The sequence below is a fragment of the Ceratotherium simum genome, chromosome 24, assembly GCF_057802395.1.
Source record: "Ceratotherium simum simum isolate JZ-2026a chromosome 24, ASM5780239v1, whole genome shotgun sequence".
Lineage (NCBI taxonomy): Eukaryota > Metazoa > Chordata > Mammalia > Perissodactyla > Rhinocerotidae > Ceratotherium > Ceratotherium simum.
This window is the reverse complement of record NC_141923.1, coordinates 33,888,666-33,914,751: the sequence shown is the minus strand read 5'-3', so window position 1 is coordinate 33,914,751 and position 26,086 is coordinate 33,888,666. Positions and strand designations below refer to the sequence as shown.

At 39.7% G+C, this 26,086-nt stretch overlaps 1 protein-coding gene across 6 annotated transcripts in view; it reads left to right on the top strand.

Annotated features, from left to right (window-relative positions):
* EXD2 (exonuclease 3'-5' domain containing 2) overlaps positions 1–25,890 on the top strand; it is a 100,423-nt gene extending 74,533 nt beyond the window's left edge. For 3 of the 6 annotated variants that reach the window (XM_087448332.1, XM_004426280.3, XM_087448331.1), the window contains 7 exons: positions 5,842–6,098; positions 10,340–10,466; positions 18,351–18,682; positions 19,919–20,025; positions 20,273–20,408; positions 21,515–21,871; positions 24,398–25,890. In XM_087448332.1, coding sequence (XP_087304458.1) covers positions 5,884–6,098; positions 10,340–10,466; positions 18,351–18,682; positions 19,919–20,025; positions 20,273–20,408; positions 21,515–21,871; positions 24,398–24,614 — 1,491 coding nt within the window. In that variant the 5' untranslated portion in view covers positions 5,842–5,883 and the 3' untranslated portion in view covers positions 24,615–25,890. The remainder of the gene's footprint in view (positions 1–5,841; positions 6,099–10,339; positions 10,467–18,350; positions 18,683–19,918; positions 20,026–20,272; positions 20,409–21,514; positions 21,872–24,397) is intronic. The other 3 variants (XM_087448328.1, XM_014784332.2, XM_087448330.1) reach the window with 3 other exon arrangements.
* Positions 25,891–26,086: the final 196 nt, after the last annotated feature.

The window sequence follows — 26,086 nt, the reverse complement described above, 5'->3', positions numbered from 1 at the left end:
CCTTGGATCCAAACCTGTGAACCCAGGCTGCCGAAGCAGAGCGCGCGAACTTAACCACTACACCACTGGGCCAGCCCTTCTATATCCATTTTATTGACAGTTTTTATCATAAATGGATGTTGGATCTTGTCACATGCTTTCTCTGCGTCTATAGAGATGATCATGTGGTTTTTGTTCCTCATTTTGTTAACATGGTGTGTATCACATTGATTGATTTGTGGATGTTGAACCATCCCTGTGCCCCTGGTATAAATCCCACTTGATCATGGTGTATGATCTTTTTAATGTATTGCTGTATTCGGTTTGCCAGTATTTTGTTGAGGACTTTTGTATCCGTGTTCATAAGCGATACTGGCCTGTAATTTCCCTTCTTTGTGTTGTCTTTGTCTGACTTTGGTATTAGGGGGACGTTGGCCTTGTAGAATGTGTTAGGAAGTGTTCTGTCTTCCTCAATTTTTTGGAATAATTTGAGAAGGATAGGTATTAAATCTTCTTTGACTGTTTGGTAGAATTCTCCAGAGAAGCCATGTGGTCCTGAACTTTTATTTTTTGAGAGGTTTTTGATTACTGATTGAATCTCTTTTCTTGTGATTGGTCTATTCAGATTCTCTATTTCTTCTTGATTCAGTTTTGGGAGATTGTATGAGTCTAAGAATTTATCCATTTCTTCTAGATTGTCCAATTTGTTGGCATAAAATTTTTGGTAGTATTCTCTTATATTCCTTTGTATTTCTGTGGTATCCGTTGTAATTTCTCCTCTTTCATTTCTAATTTTATTTATTTGGGCCTTCTCTCTTTTTTTCTTAATGAGTCTGGCTAAGGGTTTGTCAATTTTGTTTATCTTCTCAAAGAACCAGCTCTTTGTTTCACTGATCCTTTCTACTGTTTTTTGTTTGTTTGTTTCAATTTCATTTATTTCTGCTCTAATTTTTATTATTTCCTTTCTTCTGCTGACTTTGGGCTTTGTTCTTCTTTTTCTAGTTCTGTTAGGTGTAGTTTAAGATTGCTTACTTGAGATTTTTCTTGTTTGTTAAGGTGAGCCTGTATTGCTATGAATTTCCCTCTCAGGACTGCTTTTGCTGCATCCTATATGAGTTGGTATGGTGTATTTTCATTTTCATTTGTCTTAGAGATATTTATTTATTTCTCCTTTAATTTCTTCAGTGATCCATTGGTTGCTCAGTAGCTTGTTTAGTCCCCACATCTTTGTCACTTTCCCAGCATTTGTCTTGTAGTTGATTTCTAGTTTCATAGCATTATGGTCAGAAAAGGTGCTTGATATGATTTCAGTCTTCTTAAATTTATTGAGGCTTGCCTTGTTTCCCAGAATATGGTCTGTCCTTGAGAATGTTGCATGTGCACTTGAGAAGAATGTGTATTTTGCTATTTTTGGATGGAGTGTTCTATATATTTCTATTAAGTCCATCTGGTCTAGTATTTCATTTAAGGACATTATTTCCTTGTTAAGTTTCTGTCTGGATGATCTATCCATTGATGTAAGTGGGGTGTTGAGGTCCCCTACTATTATTGTGTTGTTGTTAGTATTTCCTTTTAGGTTTGTTAATAGTTGCTTTAAGTCCTTTGGTGCTCCTGTGTTGGGTGCATATATATTTATAAATGTTGTATCTTCTTTGTGGAGTATCCCTTTTATCATTATATACTTCCCCTCTTTGTCTCTCATTACCTATTTTATCTTTTTTTTTTTTTTAAAGATTTTATGTATTTTTTCCCCCCAAAGCCCCAGTAGATAGTTGTATGTCATAGCTGCACATCCTTCTAGTTGCTGTATGTGGGACGTGGCCTCAGCATGGCTGGAGAAGCAGTGCCTCAGTGCGCGCCCGGGATCCGAACCCAGGCCACCAGCAGCGGAGCGCGCGCACTTAACCACTAAGCCACGGGGCCGGCCCTACCTGTTTTGTCTTGACGTCTGCTTTGTCTGATATCAGTATGGCAACACCTGCTTTCTTTTTTTTTTTTTTTTTATAATTTTATTTATTTATTTTTTTCCCCCCAAAGCCCCAGTAGATAGTTGTATGTCGTAGCTGCACATCCTTCTAGTCGCTGTATGTGGGACGCGGCCTCAGCATGGCTGGAGAAGCGGTGCATCAGTGCGCACCTGGGATCTGAACCTGGGCTGCCAGCAGCAGAGCGCGCGCACCTAACCGCTAAGCCACGGGGCCGGCCCAACACCTGCTTTCTTTTGTTTGACATTAGCTTGGAGTATCGTCTTCCATCCCTTCACTCTGAGCCTGTGTTTGTCTTTAGAGCTGAGATGTGTTTCCTGGAGTCAGGATGTTGTTGGGTCTTGTTTTTTAATCCATCCCACCACTCTGTGTCTTTTGATTGGAGAATTCAATCCATTTACATTTAGATTGATTATTGATCTAGGAGGGCTTAACGCTGCCATTTTATCACTTGTTTTCCAGTTCTTCTACATGTCCATTGTTTCTTGTCCCATGTATTTTGGACTACCAATTCAGTTTGGTAGTTCTCTATGATGGTTTTCTTAGTTTTCTCTATATCATTTGTGTCTCTGTTCTGATTATTTCTTTAGTGGTTACCATGAGGTTTATATAAAAAAATCTCATAGATAGTCTATTTTCTGATAGCCTCTTATTTTCTTAGACTAAGCCAATTCCATCCCTTTTGTCTTCCCCTTCTAGGTAATTATTGTCACAGCTTATTCCATCTTGTGTTATGAGTTTGTGGTTACAATGGTATTATGTTTATTTTTTATGTTTTCCTTCTCCTTATCTTTAATGTTATAATTAAGTGTTTGTTAACCTGTTCTGATAGAGAGTTGCAATTTTCTGATTTTGTCTACCTATTTATCTCCTTGCTCAAGGCTTTGTAACCCCTTTCTGTTTTTTTCAGGTATGAGGGCCTTCTTGAGCATTTCATGTATGTGGGGGGGGTCTTGTGGCGCTGAACTCCCTTAGCTTTTGTTTATCTGGGAAAGTTTTTATTTCTCCATCGTATCTGAAGGATATTTTCACTGGATAGACTTGGGTGAAAGTTTTTGTTTTTCAGAATTTTGAATATATCATTCCACTCTCTCCTAGCCTGTAAAGTTCCTGCTGAGAAATCCGAGGAAAGCCTGATAGGCTTCCTTTGTAAGTTATTTTCTTCTGCTTTGCTACCCTTAATATTTTTTCTTTGTCATTGACTTTTGCCAGCTTTACTGCCGTATGCCTTGGAGGAGGTCTTTTTACATTGATGTATTTAGGAGTTCTGTTGGCTTCTTCCACTTGTATTTCTAGCTCCTTCCCCAAGTTTGGGAAGTTCTTAGCTATTATTTCTTTGAACAAGCTTTCTGCTCCATTCTCCTTCTCTTCTCCCTCTGGAATACCTGTAATCCTTATTTTACATTTCCTAATTGAGTCAGATATTTCTCGGAGAATTTCTTTATTTCTTTTTAATCTTAGTTCTCTCTCCTCCTCCATCTGAAGCATTTCTGTATTTCTGTCCTCCAAGCTGATAATTCTGTCCCTCATAATATCAGCTCTGTTGTTCAGGAATTCCACATTTTTCCTTATCTCATCCATTGTGTTTTTCGTCTCTAACATTTCTGATTGGTTTTTCTTTATAGTTTCAATCACTTTTGTGAAGAATTCCTGATATCGTTGAACTGTCTATCTGTATTTTCTTGTAACTTGTTGAGTTTTTTATGATAGCTATTTTTAATTCTCTGTCATTTAGATTATAAATTTCTGTGCCTTCAGGATTGATTTCTGTGTGCTTGGCATTTTCCTTCTGGTCCGGAAATTTAATATATTTTTTCATACTGTTTGACAGCATAGATTTGTGCCTCTGCATAGTGATAATATCTGGTCACAGCTTCTGTCTGCCGCCAGTGGGTGGGGGTCAAGAGCTGTGTATTCTGAGCCCACCATGAGCCTGACTTGCTCACTGCCGGCTGCTGGTTTTCTATGCTTTGCACAGGTGCTCTGGCCGACGAGCTGAGCTGGAATGCCAGGCAGGGAGGAGGGGCGCTTTTTTTCTCCTGAGCAATCCCAGGGGCATTCTCACTCTGCCCTCGCTATCTGCTCTCCTGGGGTGCTGGCTTGATGAAGACACCCCCGCAGTAGCTTAGTCATCTTTGTGTGGGGTTTTCCCCCAGGCTGTGAGGGGATGTGGAGAGCGACAGGTGTTCCTGTGGAGGGCCGCTCCTCCCCGATCTCCTCTGAGAGCTGCATGGTGTGGAGCCCAGGATCGCTGCCACTGGGGGAGGGAGAGGAGATCTCCTTACTTCCTTCCACTTCCTCCAGGGGGTCCAGCACTCCTCCTTCAGACATATGGCTATGTGGGTCTCTCTGATGCCTTTGTGTTGTGTGAATGTCCTATGTTGGCATATGAATGTCCTTTTCATTTTATCTTAGGAGGGAGAGTCTAAGGGGAGAGCTCACTCCACCATGATGCTGACATCACTCCCCTGAATTTTGTTTTTAACAGCCACTCTTTGTGATCTTGACTGTTTCTTCTCTGTGATTTTGATCACCTCAACTATGAAATATCCCTCTTCTGAGTACTTGTAACATTTTGTTTGAACCACTCCTTTGGTATTTACCATGTCGTTTCTGAAGGTGTGAGCTTGTGCATATTGTACTCCACCTATAAGGTTGTAATTCTTAAGGCAGTTTCCACCTCTTCTGTAACTTTGTACCCACAGTGGCACCTGGTGCGGTGCCTAGCACACTGATGGCGTGGTAGTGAGAGAACCGCATTGCCTAGAGAAGGTTCCCCACTGGTAACATTTTGGGCAGATGGGTCTTTGTTGTGAGGGGCTATCCTGTACGCAGTAGGATGTTTAGCAGCATTCTGGCCTCTAACTACTAGATACCATTGCACCCCTCCCCCAAGTTGTGACAACCAAAAATTTCTCCAGACATTGCCAAATGTCCCTGGGCGTGGGGGTGGGGGAAGCAAAATCAATCTTGGTTGAGAACTATTATTCTAGAGATTGGGAAATTTAGTTTCTAGTCCTGAATTTGCCATTCTCTCTCTGCGTTTGGGCAAACTGCGTCACCTGTAGGCTTTAAATTTCCTCTCCTGAAAAATGAGAAGGATTGGAATTTATTGGGTGCTTAACCTAGGTTTGGTAGATCACTTTAGGCAACCTTTAATTAACATGAATTTTGTATGTAAATTTTTCTGGGAATAACTTCCTAGCTTTCACCATTTTCTTCAGTTTATCTATTACCTCACAAAGATTAAAACTAGATCAGTTAATATATAACGTTATTTTCATTTCTTAAAATATAAGAATCCTAGCTTATACACAATATACATTTTTTTTCTTTTATGAATGACATTTGTGACCATAAAATGCTGAGAAAGCACTTTGTGCTCCCAGGATTTATTATATTGGCAGGTACCACTTATTTATAGTACTGTATTTCCTACCTCTTTTTAAAAATCGAATCTTGAGGCAGCGATGATGAGGTAAATGAGTTGAGTTATTAGTATTTTAGGGAGTCTAGATAATGAAAAGAATATGTTTATCATTTGGCACTGTGCTCCTTGGCCTTTTAAAACCAGTATGTTTCACATGACATTGCCAGTGTGTGTCCCAGTGCTCTTTTGTGCCAGCTGGTCACTATTTATGGACTGCTCATATTTCAGGCTCATATTTGGGCCCTCAGTAACCTCTGCTTAGGCTCCTGCTTCACAGAGTCTGTTGCATTTGTTAGCAAAGGCTCATTCTTAGATTTGAACCACACTCTGGTCAGCTGTTCCCTTTGGGAAGTTAAGGATGTATCTCTTAGACTTTCTTGCCAGTTTCATGTTGTGCTTGTTGCTATGCTGGGGTGTGAACTGTGGCCCTGTTTTCCTCTGTTGCAGGTGAATTTGGAAGGCAAAGCCAGTCCTCTGTCACTTCTTCAGATGGCCTCCCCAAGTGGCTTCTGTGTCTTGGTTCGCTTGCCCAGGCTGGTCTGTGGAGGAAAAACACTACCAAAAACGTTATTGGACATTTTGGCAGATGACGCTATTTTAAAAGTTGGAGTAGGATGTTCAGAAGATGCCAGCAAGCTTCTGCAGGACTATGGCCTCACTGTTAAGGGGTGCCTGGACCTCCGATACCTAGCCATGAGGCAGAGGTATGGTTTCTGTGAATGCTGGAATTCCTGTACAGTGGGGCAAATAGCAAGATTTGTAGATTACTGAGACTCAGTAATGCAGCATCTAAAATTCTTTAGAAGTCTAGAACCTTCTGAGATGCATATTGAATTTGTGAGGAAATATTCTAACTTCTGAGAAAATTTTAGTTACCTAGAATTGGTCTTTTTAGATGAAACATTAATAACGTGTCTCTATGAGCTACAGGTTGTAAACTGATGGCCCCACTGGCTAAATTAGAGCTGAAATGTTTTTGTTTCTTTCCCATGTGATATTTTTGGGAAATTTTAGTTTAAATCTAGAAGATTTAATGTAAAAATCTGTGTTTTTAGCTTCTCTTGAAAAATTAGATGATTTGACAAGGTCAACAGTTTTAGGTGGCAGCAATTGGCTAGGTAGCAGCTGTTCTCTTCAGCTGAGCATGTTCCGTTCAACTTGCCAGAGTCCCCACCTCTCCCATTGCAACCCTGACTCATCCTGATGAGTGTTTGCAAACCCTGCTTTGGACAAAAAATGATGGTAGACCTAATGCTTTACTGCAAGGAAGAGAGATTTCCCATTCCCTTGGAATTCTGTTCATATGGAAATTCTATTCTAACTTTTCTTTTACGGAGTCACAATTACCTTCTCATGTATTCATACAGGTCCTTGTTTTAAGACTGGACTGAAACAGCCTCTCTCCCTGCCTTCAGTGGTACTGACATTAAAAGGTTGGAGGGGGCCAGCCTGGTGGTGCAAGTGGTTGAGTGTGCGCACTCCACTAAAGTGGCCCAGGGTTGGCCAGTTGGGATCCCGGGCGCGCACCGATGCACAGCTTGTCAAGCCATGCTGTGGCAGCGTCCCATATAAAGTGGAGGAAGATGGGCACAGATGTTAGCCCAGGGCCAGTCTTCCTCAGCAAAAAGAGGAGGATTAGCAGATGTTAGCTCAGGGCTGATCTTCCTCACAAAAAAAAAAAAAAAAGGTTGGAAGATTTGATAAACTAAGAGAAGGCCTGATTAAAATCTACACATTGTAATTTTTGAATATAAAATGAAATTTTAGCTTGGTAGTTTGGCTTATGTAAATAAAACTTTTATAATAAAGTATGAATTTTTTTCAAGTAGCACATGAAAATATTTACTGTATTTAAAATTTTTTAACTTTCCAATTTGGATACCTTTTATTTCTTTTTTTTGCCTAAATTTGAAGTATTTGGAGTCTAACAGCAAAGGCCGCCTTTCATCAGGCCCTCCTCCCTCTGGCACTGCCTCCCCAGAGGTGCCCACTGTTACTCCCTGCTTTTAGAGGTGGTGTGCATAGTGGCTAGAATTGACCCTGGAGCAGACGGTGTGGGTGGGAGCCCCAGCACTGCCACTTACAGGCTGTGTGACCTTTGGCAAGTTACTGAACCTCACTATTCCTCAGTTCCCTCATCTGTAAAGTAGACATAATAATGTTCCCATTTCATAGGATTGGTGTGAGGATTAAATGAGATAAACTATGCAAAGAACTTAGAAATAGTGTTTGATATATAGAGAGTACTGTGTAAATTTTAACTATTACTGTCGTCATCGTCATCATCACTACCACCTTCAGTACCATCGTCCAATTGGTTTGTCCTTCCAGATCTTTCTATGTAATTACAGTCTTCTCTATGAATATATAGAAATTAGAGGTGCACTGAATTCTCTGTTTGGCTCAACGCAGACTGGCCAAGTGGCAAAATAAGAATTGTGCCGAAGCTGAATATTACCATGAACTTCTCTAAAAATAAGAATGAAGCATTTATCAACCCTTTCAATTTTTGTGTGTGTGTGTGAGGAAGATCAGCCCTGAGCTAACATCCATGCTAATCCTCCTCTTTTTGCTGAGGAAGACCGGCTCTAAGCTAACATCTATTGCCAATCCTCCTCCTTTTTTTTTTTTTACCCAAACCCCAGTAGACAGTTGTATGTCATGGTTGCACATCCTTCTAGTTGCTGTATATGGGACGCGGCCTCAGCATGGCCGGAGAAGCGGCGCATCGGTGCGCGCCCCGGGATCCCAACCCGGGCCGCCAGTAGTGGAGCGCGCGCGCTTAACCGCTAAGCCATGGGGCCAGCCCCAACCCTTTCAATTTTTAATGAAATTTTATTAAAATTTAAAAAATTATTCTTATTTTATTATTGAACACTTTAGTAGTAAAATTTAAGTTTTTTGACATCATAGTGTAAGAAACTGGACGTTTTAGTGCAAGAATTATACTTAGCACTGTTAGCCATAGGTTACTCCTGATGTTTGCCATAGGTAGTTGTTACTTTCAGTTGACTTTGGGAGGGAGCACAATTTTTCTTTGGTAACGATGTCTTCTTTTCTTCATACTGTTTATATTTTTTTATTATATGTTAACTGAAGATGATTTATTATAGAGATTATTGTATATGATTTTGGAATCTTTCCTAGTGGAACTTTGAAGTGGAAAAGGTGGCATCTTGTTTTTAATTCACCCTCAAGAAATGTGAAACCTTCCCAAATATGACATTTAAAAAAAGATGACCTAAATGGAATTAAATAACTAAAAGCCAAGTACTGTCCTTCAATGAGGGTAATGATTTCAAGAGTTTTGGAATATCCATGCTTGAAAATTTTCACAGCTGTTGAAAGGAATGAAATAAGTACATTTGTACTTACTGTCATGGAAGGAGGTCTCTGTTACATTAAGTGATAGAGCAAGTTGCAGGACAAAAAGCAAAACAAATATCAAAAAACTGTATCTACTTCTCTATCTAACCATCTGTTTATTTGTGCATGGAAAAAGTCTGGAGGGGGCCACAGCGTACTGTTGAGAGTCTTCTTCCTGAGGAGTGAAAGTGGAGGGCAGAGGGTTTTCACTTTTCACCCATTATTCTTCTTTATTGTCTGAATTTTTAATAATAAGCATTCATTACTTTTATAATTTCTAATGAAACAAAAGAAACTTTTATGTCTCCCCCAAATCTGTAATTTCCATTAATGGAGCCAAGACCTTGTGTGTTTTACCTAAGTGTGTCTGGCCTTCTTTTTTTCACTTTTTAGTCAGTGCTGCCTTTTGGGGATGATGAAATCCATCAATTTACTGCTTGTTTTTGTAAGGAAAGACTTCCTTTTCTTCATCTTTATAATGATTTCATGTCCTACTATGCCTCAGGGAATCCTGCATGTTGTAACGCTGACATGAACCTCCACCTCCAAGCTTCCTGCTCTAAAACTTCTAGTCTCTTACTTGGTAACCAGGAAGTCGGCTCCACTTTTGTAGACCTTTGTGTTCTTAACATGTTTATCTCTTGTTTGGAATCTGCAATCCTTGACAAATTAATTTTTTTCACCATCCTGCCGCTGTTTTAATCAGAAAGTGCTTCAAGAGCAGAAAGGTTATTATTTGATTATATTGTACATTCACTCCCTCAATGAAAATAGCCTTATTATTTTCTCAAATTTGAAAAGTAATACATGAACACTGGACAATTCAACTATAGAAAAACATAAAGGAGATGTATAATCACCTGAAATCCCATACCTAGAGATAATATCACTAACATTTGATTAATTTAGTTATCTCTTTGTGCTTCCTGTCTCTCACATGCCTGGAATCACATAGACACATTTATTATGTAGTATTGTAGTATATATATTAACAGAAAGGAACTACAACACGTATTTTCTTTCAAAGTCTCTTTTTACTTAACTAATATGTCATGGACATCGTTTCACATCAATATAGATCCACTTCCTTATTTTTAGTAGCTGTATGGAATTTAATTGCGTGGATATTTAATCAGTCTTCTGTTGATGACTGGCATTTAGGTTGTTTCCAATTCTTTGCTACTATAAATAGTGCTTCAATGAAGATTGTTTTAGGTACATTTGTCCTTATAATAAATTCCTAGTAGTGGAATTGTTGAATCAGAGAATTTTCATGTTCAAAATTTTGATAGCTATTTATTGTTAAACTGTTTCTCATCAAGGTTGCATAAATGTACAGTTCACAAATTTTAGATTAGAGTGTCTGATTCTTCATGCTCCACCAGTAGTATAGATAGTTATTTTTAAAAATCTTTGCAATCTGATAGATTAAAGAATTATATATAATTTTTATTTTATTTGATATCTAGTGACATGGAGTATGTGTCATCTGTGTATTGGCCATTTATATGTCTTTTTTGATTTACTTGTTCTTGTCCTTTGCCCATTTTTGATACATGATTTTATTTATTTCTTGTAGAAGCAATTTGCTCTGTAACGGGCTTAGCCTGAAATCACTTGCTGAGACCGTTTTGAACTTTCCCCTTGACAAGTCCCTTCTACTCCGTTGCAGCAACTGGGATGCTGAGAATCTTACTGAGGACCAGGTACTTCTTATCAGAGTAGTTGAAGAATGGAAGAGTATTGCTTGCGAAGTATAATTGTTTTTGAAAATTTAATCCTCAAAAATGGTATAAGTATTGGGCAGAAATGCCTTAAAGTAGACTCATTGTCTGATGATAACCATGATAACTGGTTTATAATAATGTAGATGCCGCTTAAATAAAAGGGTCGGAGTCCCTATTCTATCTTATTTTTTTGACCATTTACTATATGCCAGGCATTTCAGAAGATGTAATTTTTTATCATGAATACAAGTGCTTAATTTAATAAATCAAAATGTTATAAGACTTTTAAGAATGGTAAGGGGCTGGCCCCATGGCTTAGTGGTTAAGTGCGTGCGCTCTGCTACTGGCAGCCTGGGTTCGGATCCCGGGCACGCACCAACACACCTCTTGTCCGGCCATGCTGAGGCGGCGTCCCACATACAGCAACTAGAAGGATGTGCAACTATGACATACAGCTATCTACTGGGGCTTTGGGGAAAAAAAAGGAGGAGGATTGGCAATAGATGTTAGCTCAGAGCCGGTCTTCCTCAGCAAAAAGAGGAGGATTAGCATGGATGTTAGCTCAGTGCTGATCTTCCTCACAAAAAAAAAAAAAAAGAAAAAGAAATGGTAAGTAATTCCCTGCCTTCCTCCCCCTGCTCCTAATTGCTCTTCCTTCTTTTCAGAGGCAACTAATTTCATTTCTTTCTGCTAATTACCATTATATTTTTAAATTACATACGTATATTACTGCTTATTTTATATATTATTTTCTGACTTTTTACTGTGGAAAACATGATTTAGTACTCTTGCAGTCCCTCTGTCCCCAGACAGATACTTATTCCCTTCCCTGTGCTCCTGATATAGGTAAATCGTCATTTTTATCAGACTAATATCTACTACTTATGTTGATATTATTTATAGCTGAGCCACATAGTAAACTGAAATTAAGGTTTTTTTCTTATACAACTTTTTGTTTTCCCAGGAGTGATCATTTGTATTTTTTTTTTTTTTGGAGGAAGATTGGCCCTGAACTAACATCTGTTGCCAATCTTGCTCCTTTTTTCCTTTTTTTTTTCCTCCCCAAAGCCCCAGTAGATAGTTGTATGTCATAGTTGTACATCCTCCTAGTTGCTCTATGTGGGACCCTGCCTCAGAATGGCTTGGTGAGTGGTGCATAGGTCCGTGCCCAGGATCTGAACCGGCAAACCCTGGACCGCAGAAGTGGAGTACACAAACTTAACCGCTACGCCACTGGGCCAGACCCTGATCATTTGTACTTTTGTTTGCTTAGTTTTCTGTATACCTGTGAACTGTTTCAGCCCCAGACTCTTTAACAGAACTGTAGATCTCCTCTGGGCTGGTTCAGACACATCAGGTAACTTATTTGTTTCGTTTCTCTTGGAGCCGTCCCTCCTAGAGCCGTCTGTCATCCTGCTCCTCTCAAGACTGATTGCATTCCAGCCCTGCTGCCAACTCTTTTCTTGGAATTTGCATTTACCATCAGCCTGGGAATTCCCTTCACTTCTCTTCTATAGTAGATAGTCTGCTTTCCAAATTCTGTTTCTTTTTACTTTCTAGTCTTGGTAGAGTACATTCATATAGCTTCCTGAGAAACGGAGCGTAGGAAGTTAATTTATGACACCCTGCATGTCTGAAAAGATATTGATTTCCCTCTCTGTTAACTGATAATTTGGCTGATTGTAGCATTTTAGGGTGGAAATTGTTTTCCTCCCGAACTTTGAAGACAGTGCTCCTTGTCCTGTAGCTTCCAGTGTTGATGCTGACTATGTGACTTGTTTTTCTTTCTGGAAAATCTGCCCTTTATTCTTAGTTTTTAAAATTCATAATGATATACATTAGTGTGGGCCATTTTTCCTTATGGTATTAGAATTCAGTGAACCTTTCAATCTGGAAGCTCATGTCTTTCATTTCAGATAATTATTCTCATAATATTTCTTTGACAGTTTCTCTCCCTTTTGTTTCTAAAATTCATTTTATTTGGATATTGGACCCCCTGAATTGATCCTCTGATTTTCTTAGAAAAATATTTTCTCTCTTATTTGCCATCTCTGTATTTTTTGTTTTACCTTCTGGGAAATTTTCTCAAGTTTACTTCCAGTATTTCTATTATTTCTAATTATTCCTATCATATTTTAGTTACAAGAGCTCCTTGGTCTTCACTTTAAAAATAACTTCCCATTTTTGTTTAATGAATATAATATCTTCTATTATCTTCGAGTATTGAAGATTTGTGAAGTTTTCTTCTGCTTCCTGCTTTGCCCCTTTTTCCTCTGAGTTCCTTATTTTAAATGTTTGGTATTTGTATTTGTCTTTCATGTTAACGATTTTTCTCAAATGTTTAAGTCCTTGGCTGTCCATTCATATTTAAGAGGGAGATATTAAAAAGCTGACTGGATCCATCAACTGATGAATGAATAAATAAAATATGGTCTAGCCATATGATAGAATATTGTTCAGCAATAGAAAGGATGCACGCTACAACATGGACAAGGCTTGAAAACATTATGCTCAGGGAAAGAAGCCGGTCACAAAAGATCACATGTTGTATGATTCCATTGACATGAAATGTTCAGAACAGGCAAATCTATGGAGACAGAAAATAAGTTAGTGGTTGCTTAGGGCTAGAAGTGGAGGATGACTGCTAAAGGACATAAGGTTTCTTTGGGGGTGATGAAAATGTTCTAAAATTGATTGTGGTGATAGTTTCACAATTCTATACATATACGTATCTGTAAAAGACATTTTGGGGATAATCGGAGAGATTAGAATAGAACAGTATATATTGTATTTTGTCAGTGTTAAAGTTCTTGGGTATGATAATGGTGCTGTGATGATGTGGGAGAGTGTCCTTGTTCTTAGGAGATACACACTGAAGTATTTAGAGATGAAGTGTCATAATAGCTGCAACTTAGGGCCGGCCCCGTGGCTTAGCGGTTAAGTGCTCGCGCTCCACTGCTGGTGACCCGGGTTCGGACCCTGGACGCGCACCGACGCACTGCTTCTCTGGCCATGCTGGGGCTGCGTCCCACATACAGCAGCTGGAAGGATGTGCAGCTATGACATACAACTATCTACTGGGGCTTTGGGGAAAAAAATAAATAAATAAAATTTAAAAATTAATAGCTGCAACTTAATTTTGAAATGTGTTCAGCTGAAAAAAAGTATGTGGTATCTGTTTTGGTAAAGCAGATATTGACAATTGTGAATGTCAGTTGTCATTCTTTTAATTTTTCTTAGGTTTGAAAACTTTCAAAATAAAAAGTTGGAGAGAAAAATTGCTACTAAATTTGTGGTCCACATTATTGTGAGAATTCAGAATTTCCAAAGACTGTTATTCATTCTTTGTTTTTAGAATGTTTATTGTTTTTATTCTAATTATAAACATGATGCTTAATGAGATTTTAGAGAATAATATTTAAATCTGACATTAAAAAAATAGATTGAAAGCACAGCACAGATGGCCAGGACTTTTGGAATAGTGGGTTTTATTATCAGTAACTATAGATTACAGTCAGTGTCAGTAACTGTAAGTCTTTCCTCTCAGGCTACTCAGTTTCTCCAGAGATGAATCTTCTAGTCTTCTGCCCAAGAGGTATAAGCCCTACAGCTTATCCTGGTAGCTGAGTCGGGGAAAGGTGCGGGTAGTCTGACCATTCAATATGTAGACTTTCCGATAATCTCCCCTTTTTCAGGTGACACTTTGCCCTCAACCTCCACCATGCTAGTATTACTAGGTCCAGATTTAGCCATTATATGACTTAAACTTGTCAAAAACCAAACTCTGCACACTAAGTAAAACAAAGCAGGAAGACGAGTTTATTGCAGGGGTTCTGACCTGCAAGCTGAGAAACTCAAGGCTACGGGAGCAGTGATTTCCGAGTTGCTCAGAGACTAAAGCATTTTTATGGGGTAAATGCAGAAGTTATTTGGCTTTTTCAGCTGATTGGTTGCCTGGGGGTCTTCTTTCTTAAATGGATCAGGGTAGCTGAGATGGGGGAACAAGGGAAAAAAACATGGGGCGAACAGACTCCATGACTGGGGATTGGCTGGCGTCCTCCGCTGATTTCTGAGGAGAGCTGTAAATTCCTGCAACTTATGTTAAATAAAGTTTCATTTTCTTTAATGTGCCTGCATTGGCCAACTTCATCTTGTCCCTGACATAAGTGGCTCTGTTTTGGTTTTGGTTCTACAAACTTCTACTCTTTTGGATTAGAGAAGAAGGAATTGCTTGGCCCTGTGGTGTAAAGGAGGAGATCTAGGGTTGTAAGTTTTCTTTACGGAGACTTTCGTCTTACCCTCCTGTTTTTACCCCTACTTGTATCCAGCTTTCACATATGATACCTAGTGCCTCCCATTCCTTTTGCTTTGCCATTCTTTGTGGCTCTAATTAATTTGATTTTTGAATTTTTGGCTTACCACCCTCTCTGGGCCTAAGTTTCAGCCTTCTCTTGTTTGCTGAGTCAGCTACCACTTGTTCGTCCTTCCAAAACATTGTCAGTGGAAAAAGTTAGCAATAGTTAGGATCTTAAAGTTCTGGGAATCACATTATCTGAATTTGTTTTCTGTAGCTGTTTCTGGTTTGCTATGACCCAGAGTAAGTTACTTCTTTGTGCCTGGGTTCATTTGTTTTTTCCTTCCTTCCTTCCTTTTGATAGTTTTATTGAAATATAATTTATATATAATAAAATTCACCCATTTAAAGTGTACAAATCAATGGATTTTAGTATATTTACAGAGTTGTGCAACCATCACCACAGTCTAATTTTAGAACATTTTCATCACGCTAAAAAGAAACCTCATACACGTTAGCAGTCACTTCTCTTCCCACCCCCCTAATACCCCAGCCTTAGGCAACCACTAAACAATCTGCTCTCTGTCTCTATAGATTTGCCTATTCTGGACATTTTATATAAATGGAATCATACAATGTGTGGTCTTTTGTGATTGGCTTCTTCACTTACCATGTTTCTGTGGTTCATCCATGTTGTAGCATTTATTGGTACTTCATTTCTTTTTATTGCTAAATAATATTCCATTGTATGGATATACCACATTTTGTTTAACCATTCATCAACTGGTAGAGATTTGTGTTGCTTCCATTTTTGGGCTGTTATGAATAATGCCACTGTGAATATCTGTGTATAAGTTTTTATGTGGACATGTGTTTTAAATTCCCTTAGGTATATACCTAGGAGTGGAAATGCTGGGTCATTTGGTAAATTTATGTTTTTTTGTTTTTTGTTTTGTGAGGAAGATCAGCCCTGAGCTAACATCCATGATAATCCTCCTCTTTTTGCTGAGGAAGACCGGCTCTGAGCTAACATCTATTGCCAATGCTCCTCCTTTTTTTTCCCCCAAAGCCCCGGTAGATAGTTGTATGTCATAGTTGCACATCCTTCTAGTTGCTGTATGTGGGATGCCACCTCAGCATGGCCGGAGAAGCAGTGCGTCGGTGCGCGCCCAGGATCTGAACCCCGGGCCGCCAGTAGCGGAGTGCGCTCACTTAACCGCTAAGCCATGGGGCCGGCCCAGTAAATTTATGTTTAACTGTTTGAAGAACTGCCAAACTATTTTCCAAAGTAGATGCACCATTTTATATTCCCACCAGCAATGTATGAGGGTTCCAATTTTCTTTATCCTCACCAACGCTTGTTATTGTCTATCTTTTTGATTGGAGCCATCATAGTAGGTGTGGTATTTCATTGTGGTTTTGATTTACATTTCCCTAGTGACTAATAATGCTGAGCATCTTTTCATGTGCTTATTGGCTATATATATAGTTTCTTTGGAGAAATATCTATTCAGATTCTTTACTCATATTTTAATTGGGTTGTTTGTCTTTATATTGTTGAGTTTTATATATATTATATATACATTATATATAGTTTATATATATATTATATATATAAACTATATTATATATAGTTTATCCTGAAACTATATATAGGATAGTTAGGATAGGATATATTAAATATATAAAACTATATTATATATAGTTTTATATATAATGTATATATATATACATTGTATATATACATTATATATATACATTATATATAGTTACATTATATACATTATATACATTATATACAGTTTTATATATAATGTATATATACATTATATATAGTTTTACATTATATATAGTTTATATACATTATATACATTATATAATGTATATATTATATATAGTTTTATATATAATGTATATATATTTATATACATTATATATATGCTTATATATATAAAATATATATTTTTATATATAATATACATTATATATATACATTATATATAGTTTATACATTATATATAGTTTTCATATATTATATATACATTATATATAGTTTTATATATAATGTATATATATATATTCATTCATTCTGGATACTAGTCCCTTATCAGATATATGGTTTATAAATCTTTTCTGCCATTCTGCAGGTTGTCTTTTCACTTCACTTACTTGATGGAGTCGTTTGAAGCACAAAAGTTTTTAATTTTGATGAGGTCCAGTTATCTATTTTTTCTTTTAACGCTCATGGTTTTGGTGTCATATCTAAGAAATCATTCCCTAACCAAGGTCATGAACATTTCCTCCTGTATTTTCTTCTAAGAGTCTTATGTTTTAGCTGTTACACTTTGAGTTAATTTTGAGTTAATTTTTGTGTGTGATGTGAGGTTGGGGTCCAGCTTCATTCTTTAGCATGTGGATGTCCAGTTGTTCCAGACCATTTGTTGAAAATGCTTTGGTTTCCTTATCATTTGAAAACAATTTGTTGAAAAGCACTCTGAACTCTTCACATTCAAGCACAGTCTTTTCCTGTGGGAGATGACTTGCTGATAGATATGTAGATTGTTTGGTCTAAGTGAAAAATTTTATCCAAACTTGTTTTATTCTAAAAGCATAAAAGTCTTTACTAACGGTATTATTTGCCAGGCTTGGTTATTAAAGGGGATTAAAGGAATTTTAATTCCTTACATTCTTTTTTGGGAAAAGCTATTAGTTATAGTTTTGACTACTTTTATTTATAACCAACTTGCCTGTGACCAGCTGCTTGGGAGAATGACTCACTATTATTAAATAAATAAATTTCAGAAATGGGCGCTTTGACTTTTGATTTAAGGCTCATGTTTGAAACTGTTTGTTTTCAACATTGTATTAATAGATATGGCAGGTTGTTTCTGATTAATAGTCACACGGGCCTCTTAATGAATGTTGGTTTCAGCTGTTCTAGATGATGACCATTCCCAAAGTGAAGTTCCTGTATTAGTTGTCAGACCTGTGGTAACTGCCCTACCCCAAACTTGAGAACAATCTGTCCAGCAGGTTTGGTAGCAGATAGAAAGAAACTGCACCGATTTATATAGACTAGGAAATTCGAGCCTTTAGAGTAAGTCATTATGTTAGCTATTTTAGTTAAAAACATAGACAGGGAACGTGAGAATTCATTATACTATTCTATTTACTTTTGTATAGTTTGAAATTTTTCGTAATAAGTTTTTTTTTTTTTTTAACTTTTATTTTATTTTTTTTTCCCCCCAAAGCCCCAGTAGATAGTTGTATGTCATAGCTGCACATCCTTCTAGTTGCCGTATGTGGGACACGGCCTCAGCATGGCCGGAGAAGCGGTGCGTCGGTGCGCACCCGGGATCTGAACCCGGGCCGCCAGCAGCGGAGCGCGCGCACTTAACCACTAAGCCACAGGACCGGCCCAAGAAGTTTTTAAGAAGCATGTGGTGCCTAGGTTATTTTACATCTTGAGTTAGAATCCTAAAAGTTGCCTATGTCTTTGTGATTGACTTTGAAGTTACTGTCTCTGGTTTGCCTTCCAGATTCCACTGATCTCTGACTTTTCTCTTCAGGTAATTTATGCTGCCAGGGATGCCCAGATTTCAGTGGCTCTCTTTCTCCATCTTCTTGGATACCCTTTCTCTAGGAACTCAACTCCAGAAGAAAACAGTGACTGCACTGGCTGGAGAAAAGTCTTGGAGAAATGCCAGGATATGGTAGACATCCCATTCCGAAGCAAGGGAATTAGCAGATTGGGAGAAGAGGTTAATGGGGAAGCAACAGAATCTCAGCAGAAGCCAAGAAATAAGAAGTCTAAGATTGATGGAATGATGCCAGGCAACCACCAAGGGAGAGACCCCAGAAAACATAAAAGAAAGCCCCTGGGGGTGGGCTATTCTGCCAGGTAAGCGAGTCATTCCCTCTCTGTTAAAGAGTGAGAGGCCCAGCCTCTAGCACAAGGCATGATGCCTCACCTTGGGTCTGGGGAAACGGCTATGTGGAAAGGTGGCAGAGGCTCTCCAGGGGTTAAGTTTATTTTTTCTTTCCTTCAAGGACATTTGGAGCTATCTTTTGATTTATTTGTGTATTTTTCTCCTTTTCCTCTTCTTTTACTTTTTTATATTTGGATAGTTGGAGTGGAAATGAAGAGAGCTTAACCTAGCTTTGTCACTGACCTCGATGTGACCTTGACCTGTACTTTCCTCAGTTATGAACGAGGGTATAATTATTATTCCTTGCTTGCTTCAGGATAGCTGTGAAAATGAATAACGTGAAGTGCCTCATACTTTTCAGAAGAAATGCAGCATCTGATTTCTTATTCATTTAGTATTTGATTATTTAGAGTGGCATCCAACTCTAAGTCAACGTTATTCTCTAGCCAGTGGCAATTTTCCTGTACAACTTATACCTCTGTTGCAGAAAGATGACTCATAAGTACTTTGGAGTGGAAGTTTGGTCCCTGTAGCGAAGTGCCTTTAGGAATTGGATGATTAAATCGAAGCAAGTATTGCATATGAGCCAGAAATAAATCCACGTGGCCCTCATTACTTTAGCTGAATTTCTTCAATTTTAATTTACTTTGTTTAATCCAATGATTACTCTATAGGGCCATTTTCTTGGTGCTCTCTTTCTGTTTGCTTTCACAATAAAGCTATGTAAACACTACCTAACTCACTCCCTAATGTCGTAATTCCTAAATATAAAAACTAGGAGTATAAACTAATTCCTTTTATTTCTGTTTCCTAGCCCATTGCAGATAGAGGAATAAACATGATTTCTTGCCATATTTGGTTTTTTCCCATAAATGTACAGTCATGTGTCACTTAACGACATTGATATGTTCTGAGAAATGCATTGTTAGGCCATTTCGTCATTGTGTGAACATCGTAGAGTGTACTTACACAAACCTAGATGGTAGAGCCTACTACACACCTAGACTACACGGTACTAATCTTATGGGACCACTGTCGTATATGCGATCTATTGTTGATCAAAACATTGTTATGCAGCTCATGACTGTAGTGTTTGACCCTAGTGTTGAGAATAGCTTGGGTCACTCAGAAGAGAACGTGGGAAGGCAACTGATACCTTGACCAATAGTTAACTTTCAGTTTTAGATTTATTTCTCTCTTCTCTGCAGAAAATCACCCCTCTATGATAACTGCTTTCTCCACGCTCCTGATGGACAGCCCCTCTGCACTTGTGATCGAAGGAAAGCTCAGTGGTACCTGGACAAAGGCATTGGAGGTTTGAGAGTCGACTGTAAAGTTTAACTATAATTAGGTGCATGTGGGCACTGGCAGGAGTAGGGGGTGAGATAAGGGAGATGGATGGATAGAAGGAGGCAGAGAGACCTTAAGACACGTGGCACGGAGCTATTCAAAACCCTGAAATAGTGATCTCTGCCAGGACACAGCAGAGAACAGTTAAGGAGGTGCTTCTTCCCTGGGGGCAGGTGGGCAGTCACACACTAACGCTTCTTCTTTTCTCTAAGAGCTGGTGAGCGAAGAGCCTTTTGTGGTCAAGCTACAGTTTGAACCTGCAGGAAGACCTGAATCCCCAGGAGACTACTACTTGATGGTTAAAGAGAACCTGTGTGTAGTGTGTGGCAAGAAAGACTCCTATATTAGGTGAGTGTGGGATTGGGCTGCCCTGATTGTCTGCCTCGGGTGGAAATTGCCCTTGTAGCCACATGCAGAGCTCTCAGGGGCCTTGGTTGAGTCTGCCCACCTTGACTGAGAGACTTGTCTTGAAGGGGCATCCCAGTTTCCCTGAGAACTCCAACATTCTGCCTGGCCTTGCTATAGTGGCCCCTACCCCTGCTGAGCCCAGTTCTTAGTTTCTGGAATGCAACACTCTTCTCAGTAATAATTTTCCATAAAGAGAATGGTTCTCTTTTGTTCACAAAGGAATGTAGATCAGTTCCTTCAGAAGCTGCCTTTCTCTCTCTGTCCTTATGATCCTCTCTTGAGTGGCTCACAAGCTTTCTGATCTTTGGTCTGTTCATAAGGTATCCAGATGACGTGAAGGCGTACTCTGGAATAGTCTGGGAAGATTGTTCTGTGTCAGGGTCCCCACATAATGAAGGTGAAGCAGCCTGAGCCTGGGTGCCCAGACACTTGGTCTTTCTCCCTGGCTTCTATGGAGTGACTCACTTTCCTCATTTCTCCCCTTGTAAAGTAAGACAAATAGTTGTTGCTACCAAGAGTTTTTCCTGAGAGCTTAGTTCTCCTTAGAAAATAATGATGGACTTTGATGAACTAGGGAAATAATCTCAGAGTAAGGGATTCCTCAGATGAAGGAAATTGGCCTTTTCAGGTCACCAGGCTTCCAAAATTTCGGGAGTAGAGGTTACCTCCTGCATGCTTTGAGGAGGTTGTTTTCCAGATATTAAAGGTCATGAGAATTTCTTTTAATTTCTCTGATACTTTTCCTTCTGGGAGCAAAGCCTTCTCAAAGGTTGTTATTAGCCTCTCCCTACCCCTGGCCCTCTACCTAAGCCTAATGGCAGGTAGTCTCTACTTCAAAGAGGGAGGAACCTAAGGCCTGGGTAGGAAGGTGGGCTGAGAGTAGAATAGGTAGTATTGCCTTTATGTAGTCTCTGTTGGGTTGTGGTGCCCAAGGCTTCTCAGTCATGTTTAGGCCCAGATCAGAATCCCAATAGCCTGCCTGCTGGTTCCATATGTATTCTATGTCATGTGCTAATGAGCACTGCCTTCTGGGTGGGCTTGTTCAGGAAGAACGTGATTCCACATGAGTACCGGAAGCACTTCCCCATTGAGATGAAGGACCACAACTCCCACGATGTGCTGCTGCTCTGTACCTCCTGCCATGCCATCTCCAATTACTATGATAACCATCTGAAGCAGCAGCTGGCCAAGGAGTTCCAGGCCCCCATTGGCTCTGAGGAGGGCTTGCGCCTGCTGGAAGATCCTGAGCGCCGGCAGGTGCGTTCTGGGGCCAGGGCCCTGCTCAATGCAGAGAGCTTGCCTGCTCATCGAAAGCAAGAGCTGCTGCAAGCCCTCAGAGAGTTTTATCACACAGACACCGTCACAGATGAGATGCTTCAAGAGGCTGCCAGCCTGGAGACCAGGTACAATTTACAGTTCTGGTCACAGAAGGGATTGAGGAATAACCAAGTGACATTAACCCTGACTCCTTAGTGAGAACGCTTGCCAGAAAGGGCATTAGCCATGTAGGTGCAGTGCATAGCCTCGTGCTTATGCCATTAAGTGTCTAATGGCTTCAGATACCATGGGAGTGGGACAGAACAATCTATTTGAGAATCTCCTTTCCATAGGAGACTTTTGCTTTCTCTATTTGACCCTTTAAGGTCATATACTACTGGCCAGTCATTTTCATGATTAGCAGTAGAGTTCAAATGCAGTGGAGTTGTGCCTTATACATTCTAAGCAGAAGTAAATCCTCAAGTCGGCACATAAAATGAAAATAATAGTCAAAAATGCCCTCAAATCTCTGAAGTTGCCCATGAAATACAATGTACGTGGTTTTGTTTCTTACCTTATCTAGGTGTGTGGGAATTGAGACCACTGGATTCACGTTTCCCATCTCACCTGCACTCCAGGGTGTTGGGCCACCGAGTGGAATGTTGGCCAGAATTGCTATTACTATTTAAATAACTTTTCTCCCTTTTCCTTCCTTCCTCGTTTTGTCTCTCCTTCCCTATGAGTACATAGCTGAATTCATAGGACTTAACTCAGTGTTCCTAAATGAGAAGTTTATGATCCTGAGAAGTGAATGGGTACATGGCTCAGATGATAAAACTCTGGGCTACCTGCTATAGTTTTGCTTCCCACCTGTCACTTTTTTCAGTAGTACTCGGGGTTGAAATAATTAAACTAAGTTCACAAAACCCTGATAGTGATGCTGGTTGCCTATAGTATTTTGTTATCAAAAACCAAAAAACCTTAATTATAGCAGCAAATATTTATTAAACAAATATTTATAGATATACTAATCTATCTAACCAAGTTAATAAACTTTACATAAATTTCCTTAATTATTTCTTATAGTAACACTACGAGGTAGGATTTAGATTTCTTACTGGTAACTGCTAGCATTATATCCTGCATTTTTAAAATCTTTCAAAGTTAAAAAAATTATTATTGAATTTTATCCTTATAACTATTGTATAAGGTTATAGATGTTATCTTCCAAGTTTTATATTAGATACCCTGAGGTTAAAGTTAAGTAACTTGCCAAGGTCATATTAGAAATTAATGAGGGGGCTGGCCTGGTGGCGTAGTGGTTAAGTTCGTGCACGTTGCTTCAGCGGCCCAGCGTTTGCGGGTTCAGATCCTGGGCGCAGACCTGTGCACCACTTATCAACCCATGCTGTGGCAGGCATCCCACATATAAAGTAGAAGAGGATGGGCACGGGTATTAGCCCAGGGCCAATCTTCAGCAAAAAGAGGAGGATTGGCAACAGATGTTAGTGTAGGGCTAATCTTCCTCACACACACACACACACACACACACACACACACAAAAATATATATATATATATATATCAACAAACCTGTTACATAATAAAGCAAATTAAAAAAAAAGAAAAAGAAATTAATGAGACTGGCTCATTTAACCAGTTCTCAAATGTATTTCCTAAAAGAGCTAAACTTCCCCTTTCAGCCACAGAGCTTTTTAACAAATTCATCTTGCTGGCTTGGATAGAAGGATGCTGGAATTGGATGTCTAGGACTGAGAAGAATAGCTGTTTGGGGAAAGATAGGCACGTTAGTGGGATGCGTGCAAGCTAAATAATAAAGTGTCTGCACATACCCAGGGAGCACTAACACTGCTAGACTGGTGGGGGTCTTGGAAGGAAGGATTGAGAGTGGGGTATGGATGCTAAAGGGGGAGAGGAAGGGAGTCTGTGGGGCAGGGAGCTTCCTTGAGAAAGGTAATCTGTATCCACAGGAGGTGAACACACTGTTCGCATGGTATTGGAGCAGTTTTTATGGCCTCGGCGCTTAGTTAGGAAGGAGGCAGGGATTCATCTTCCCATTAAACAGCACCAGCTGTACAACTCAGCAACCACGGTAGCATATCACTGTGACTGAAACACATCTCATGGATGTGGTTTGGCATTCTTTTTGTGAGAAATAAGGCACTAAAGAAGTGTACCACCTTGCATTTTACATTCAGCTATTACACTGTTACGAAAAACTGGAACATGTGGGCTGATTTAACAGCCTCGTATAAATACTGAGTATGGTTCGGAATGAATAACTTAAAAGAAAGGTGAGCTAGTAACTGGGTAACCCTGGAGTAAATAAAAGACCAACATTTTTCACCCATCATCAGCCAGACAGTAGGACCCTCTAGTAGGGGCTGAGCATTATTCAGTGACCTTCCCATACGTACAGCTCAGAATCCTCAGATGCCTTCTGTTGGATTGTGTGCACTATGTCTGAACTATTTTTAAAAAAAGGCAGATATGGGAAAGAGGATGTTTTAAAAACATTAACCAACCCTCTAGGAGTCTAGCAGCCTCTCCATATACTCTTGTGGAGGCTCCGTGGCCGGCAGCGTGTGGAGCCATCTGTGAGACCGTCCTGTGCTTGTTTCCCTGAGACCCTTTGTACTTATGTCTTGGTAGGATTTCCAATGAAAACTACATTCCTCACGGGCTGAAGGTGGTGCAGTGCCACACCCGGGACGGGTTGCGCTCCCTCATGCAGCTGGAGAGCCGCTGGCGTCAGCACTTCCTGGACTCCATGCGGCCCAAGCACCTGCCCCAGCAGTGGTCGGTGGACCACAACCATCAGAAGCTGCTCCGGAAGTACGGGGAAGACCTTCCCATCAAGCTGTCCTGATAGCTGCCTCCCTCCCAGGTTAGGACAGCTGGGAAGCTGGAGCCAAGGTGGAAAAGTCACCTCTTCCTGTTTTAATATGTCGTTAATTGTCAAAGCCTGGTGACACAACTCACAATACTAACCCATACTGATCCCCGGATGCTTCTGGTGGAGCAAGGCTGTTGTTTTATTAAGGGGAGCTTATGGTTTTGAATTTTAGTTGGGTAGAGTGAGAATTCTATCTTCCCCCCTCGTATTTTATTTTTGTGGACATGGCGGGGCCTTGGCCTTTATTTAACTTCCCCTCTTCTGCTGTCCCTGTGCAGACAACAAAAGGAAGATTTTCCGTGAAGTGACTTGTCAAGACTCTCAGATCTTTAATACGTTTCTTCCCTGCCCAGTATGTTGGTTTATCTCAAAGGGGCTGACAAGTATTTCAGTCCCGTCAGGTTCGGAGGGGAGAAAACGTTCTTCCAGAAGTTGGAGAGGTGAATAAGGGGTCAGATTCATTTTCCCAGTTCAACCTCATAATTATAAATTCTTTGGCTTAATGCTCTCCTGCAGCTCACCTGGTTGGGATCCATCCCGTCTGGATCACTTCAGTTTATTTCACTTGCTTGAAAATGTTCCCCTTTACACATCCAGGACCAAAGCAGCAACTTCCTGCCATATGCTTCCACCCTAACGCTGGGGGAATCCTTTTCTGGAAATAGACCTTCCACCTGGGTGGGGCAGAGAGAAGCATAAGCACCAACTCCCAATAGAACTTTGATAATTTGATCAGCTTTCCCTTTAATGCCGTTTGTTGTCTGCTTGCTGCAGCCCTCCTCCCAGGACTGCAAGGGTTTTAGCTTAATCCCTTTCTGAGAGAAAGATTATCTTTTCTCAGAATCAGTAGCAGGTGTCTTCAGTGTTTCATGTTCTATCAGATTTGCAATACTGACCTCTTTTAAGCACTTAATTATCTCCCAGAGTCATTTGGTCAGGTTGCAATGTGAGGATTTCTCCATCTCCTCTCTTGCCTGGGACACTGAGATTAATTAATACATTTAGATGTTCAAATCGGTGGTGTTTTATCTTTAAAATGTGAGGCCACCACTTTGAGTACGAAGTCAACTTATTAGTGATTAGTATTTTTTCTAAAGTATTAAGAAAACTTTCTTACTTTACAAGATCTTAACAAGCTTAAAAAAGAATTTTATGGTCAGAATCCACCAACAGCTCTGTTTTGGAATTGTGCCCAAGTTGGTGATGGTTGCTCTAACATTGATAAATAAAACTTCTTCTAAGCACAAAGCTCGCTGATTGTGAATGTAAAACTTTTTTCCTCATAACTTCGTAAAATCGGTGAATATTCTTGGGGGAGGAGATATTTATCCTACAGGTCCCTGCACGTGACAGTCCCACGGTGTGTGTGCATGGATATACCTCACACACAGTGCTCCTGCGGCCCATCAGCAGCAGCCCACAAACTCCTGTGCACGTCCTGCATT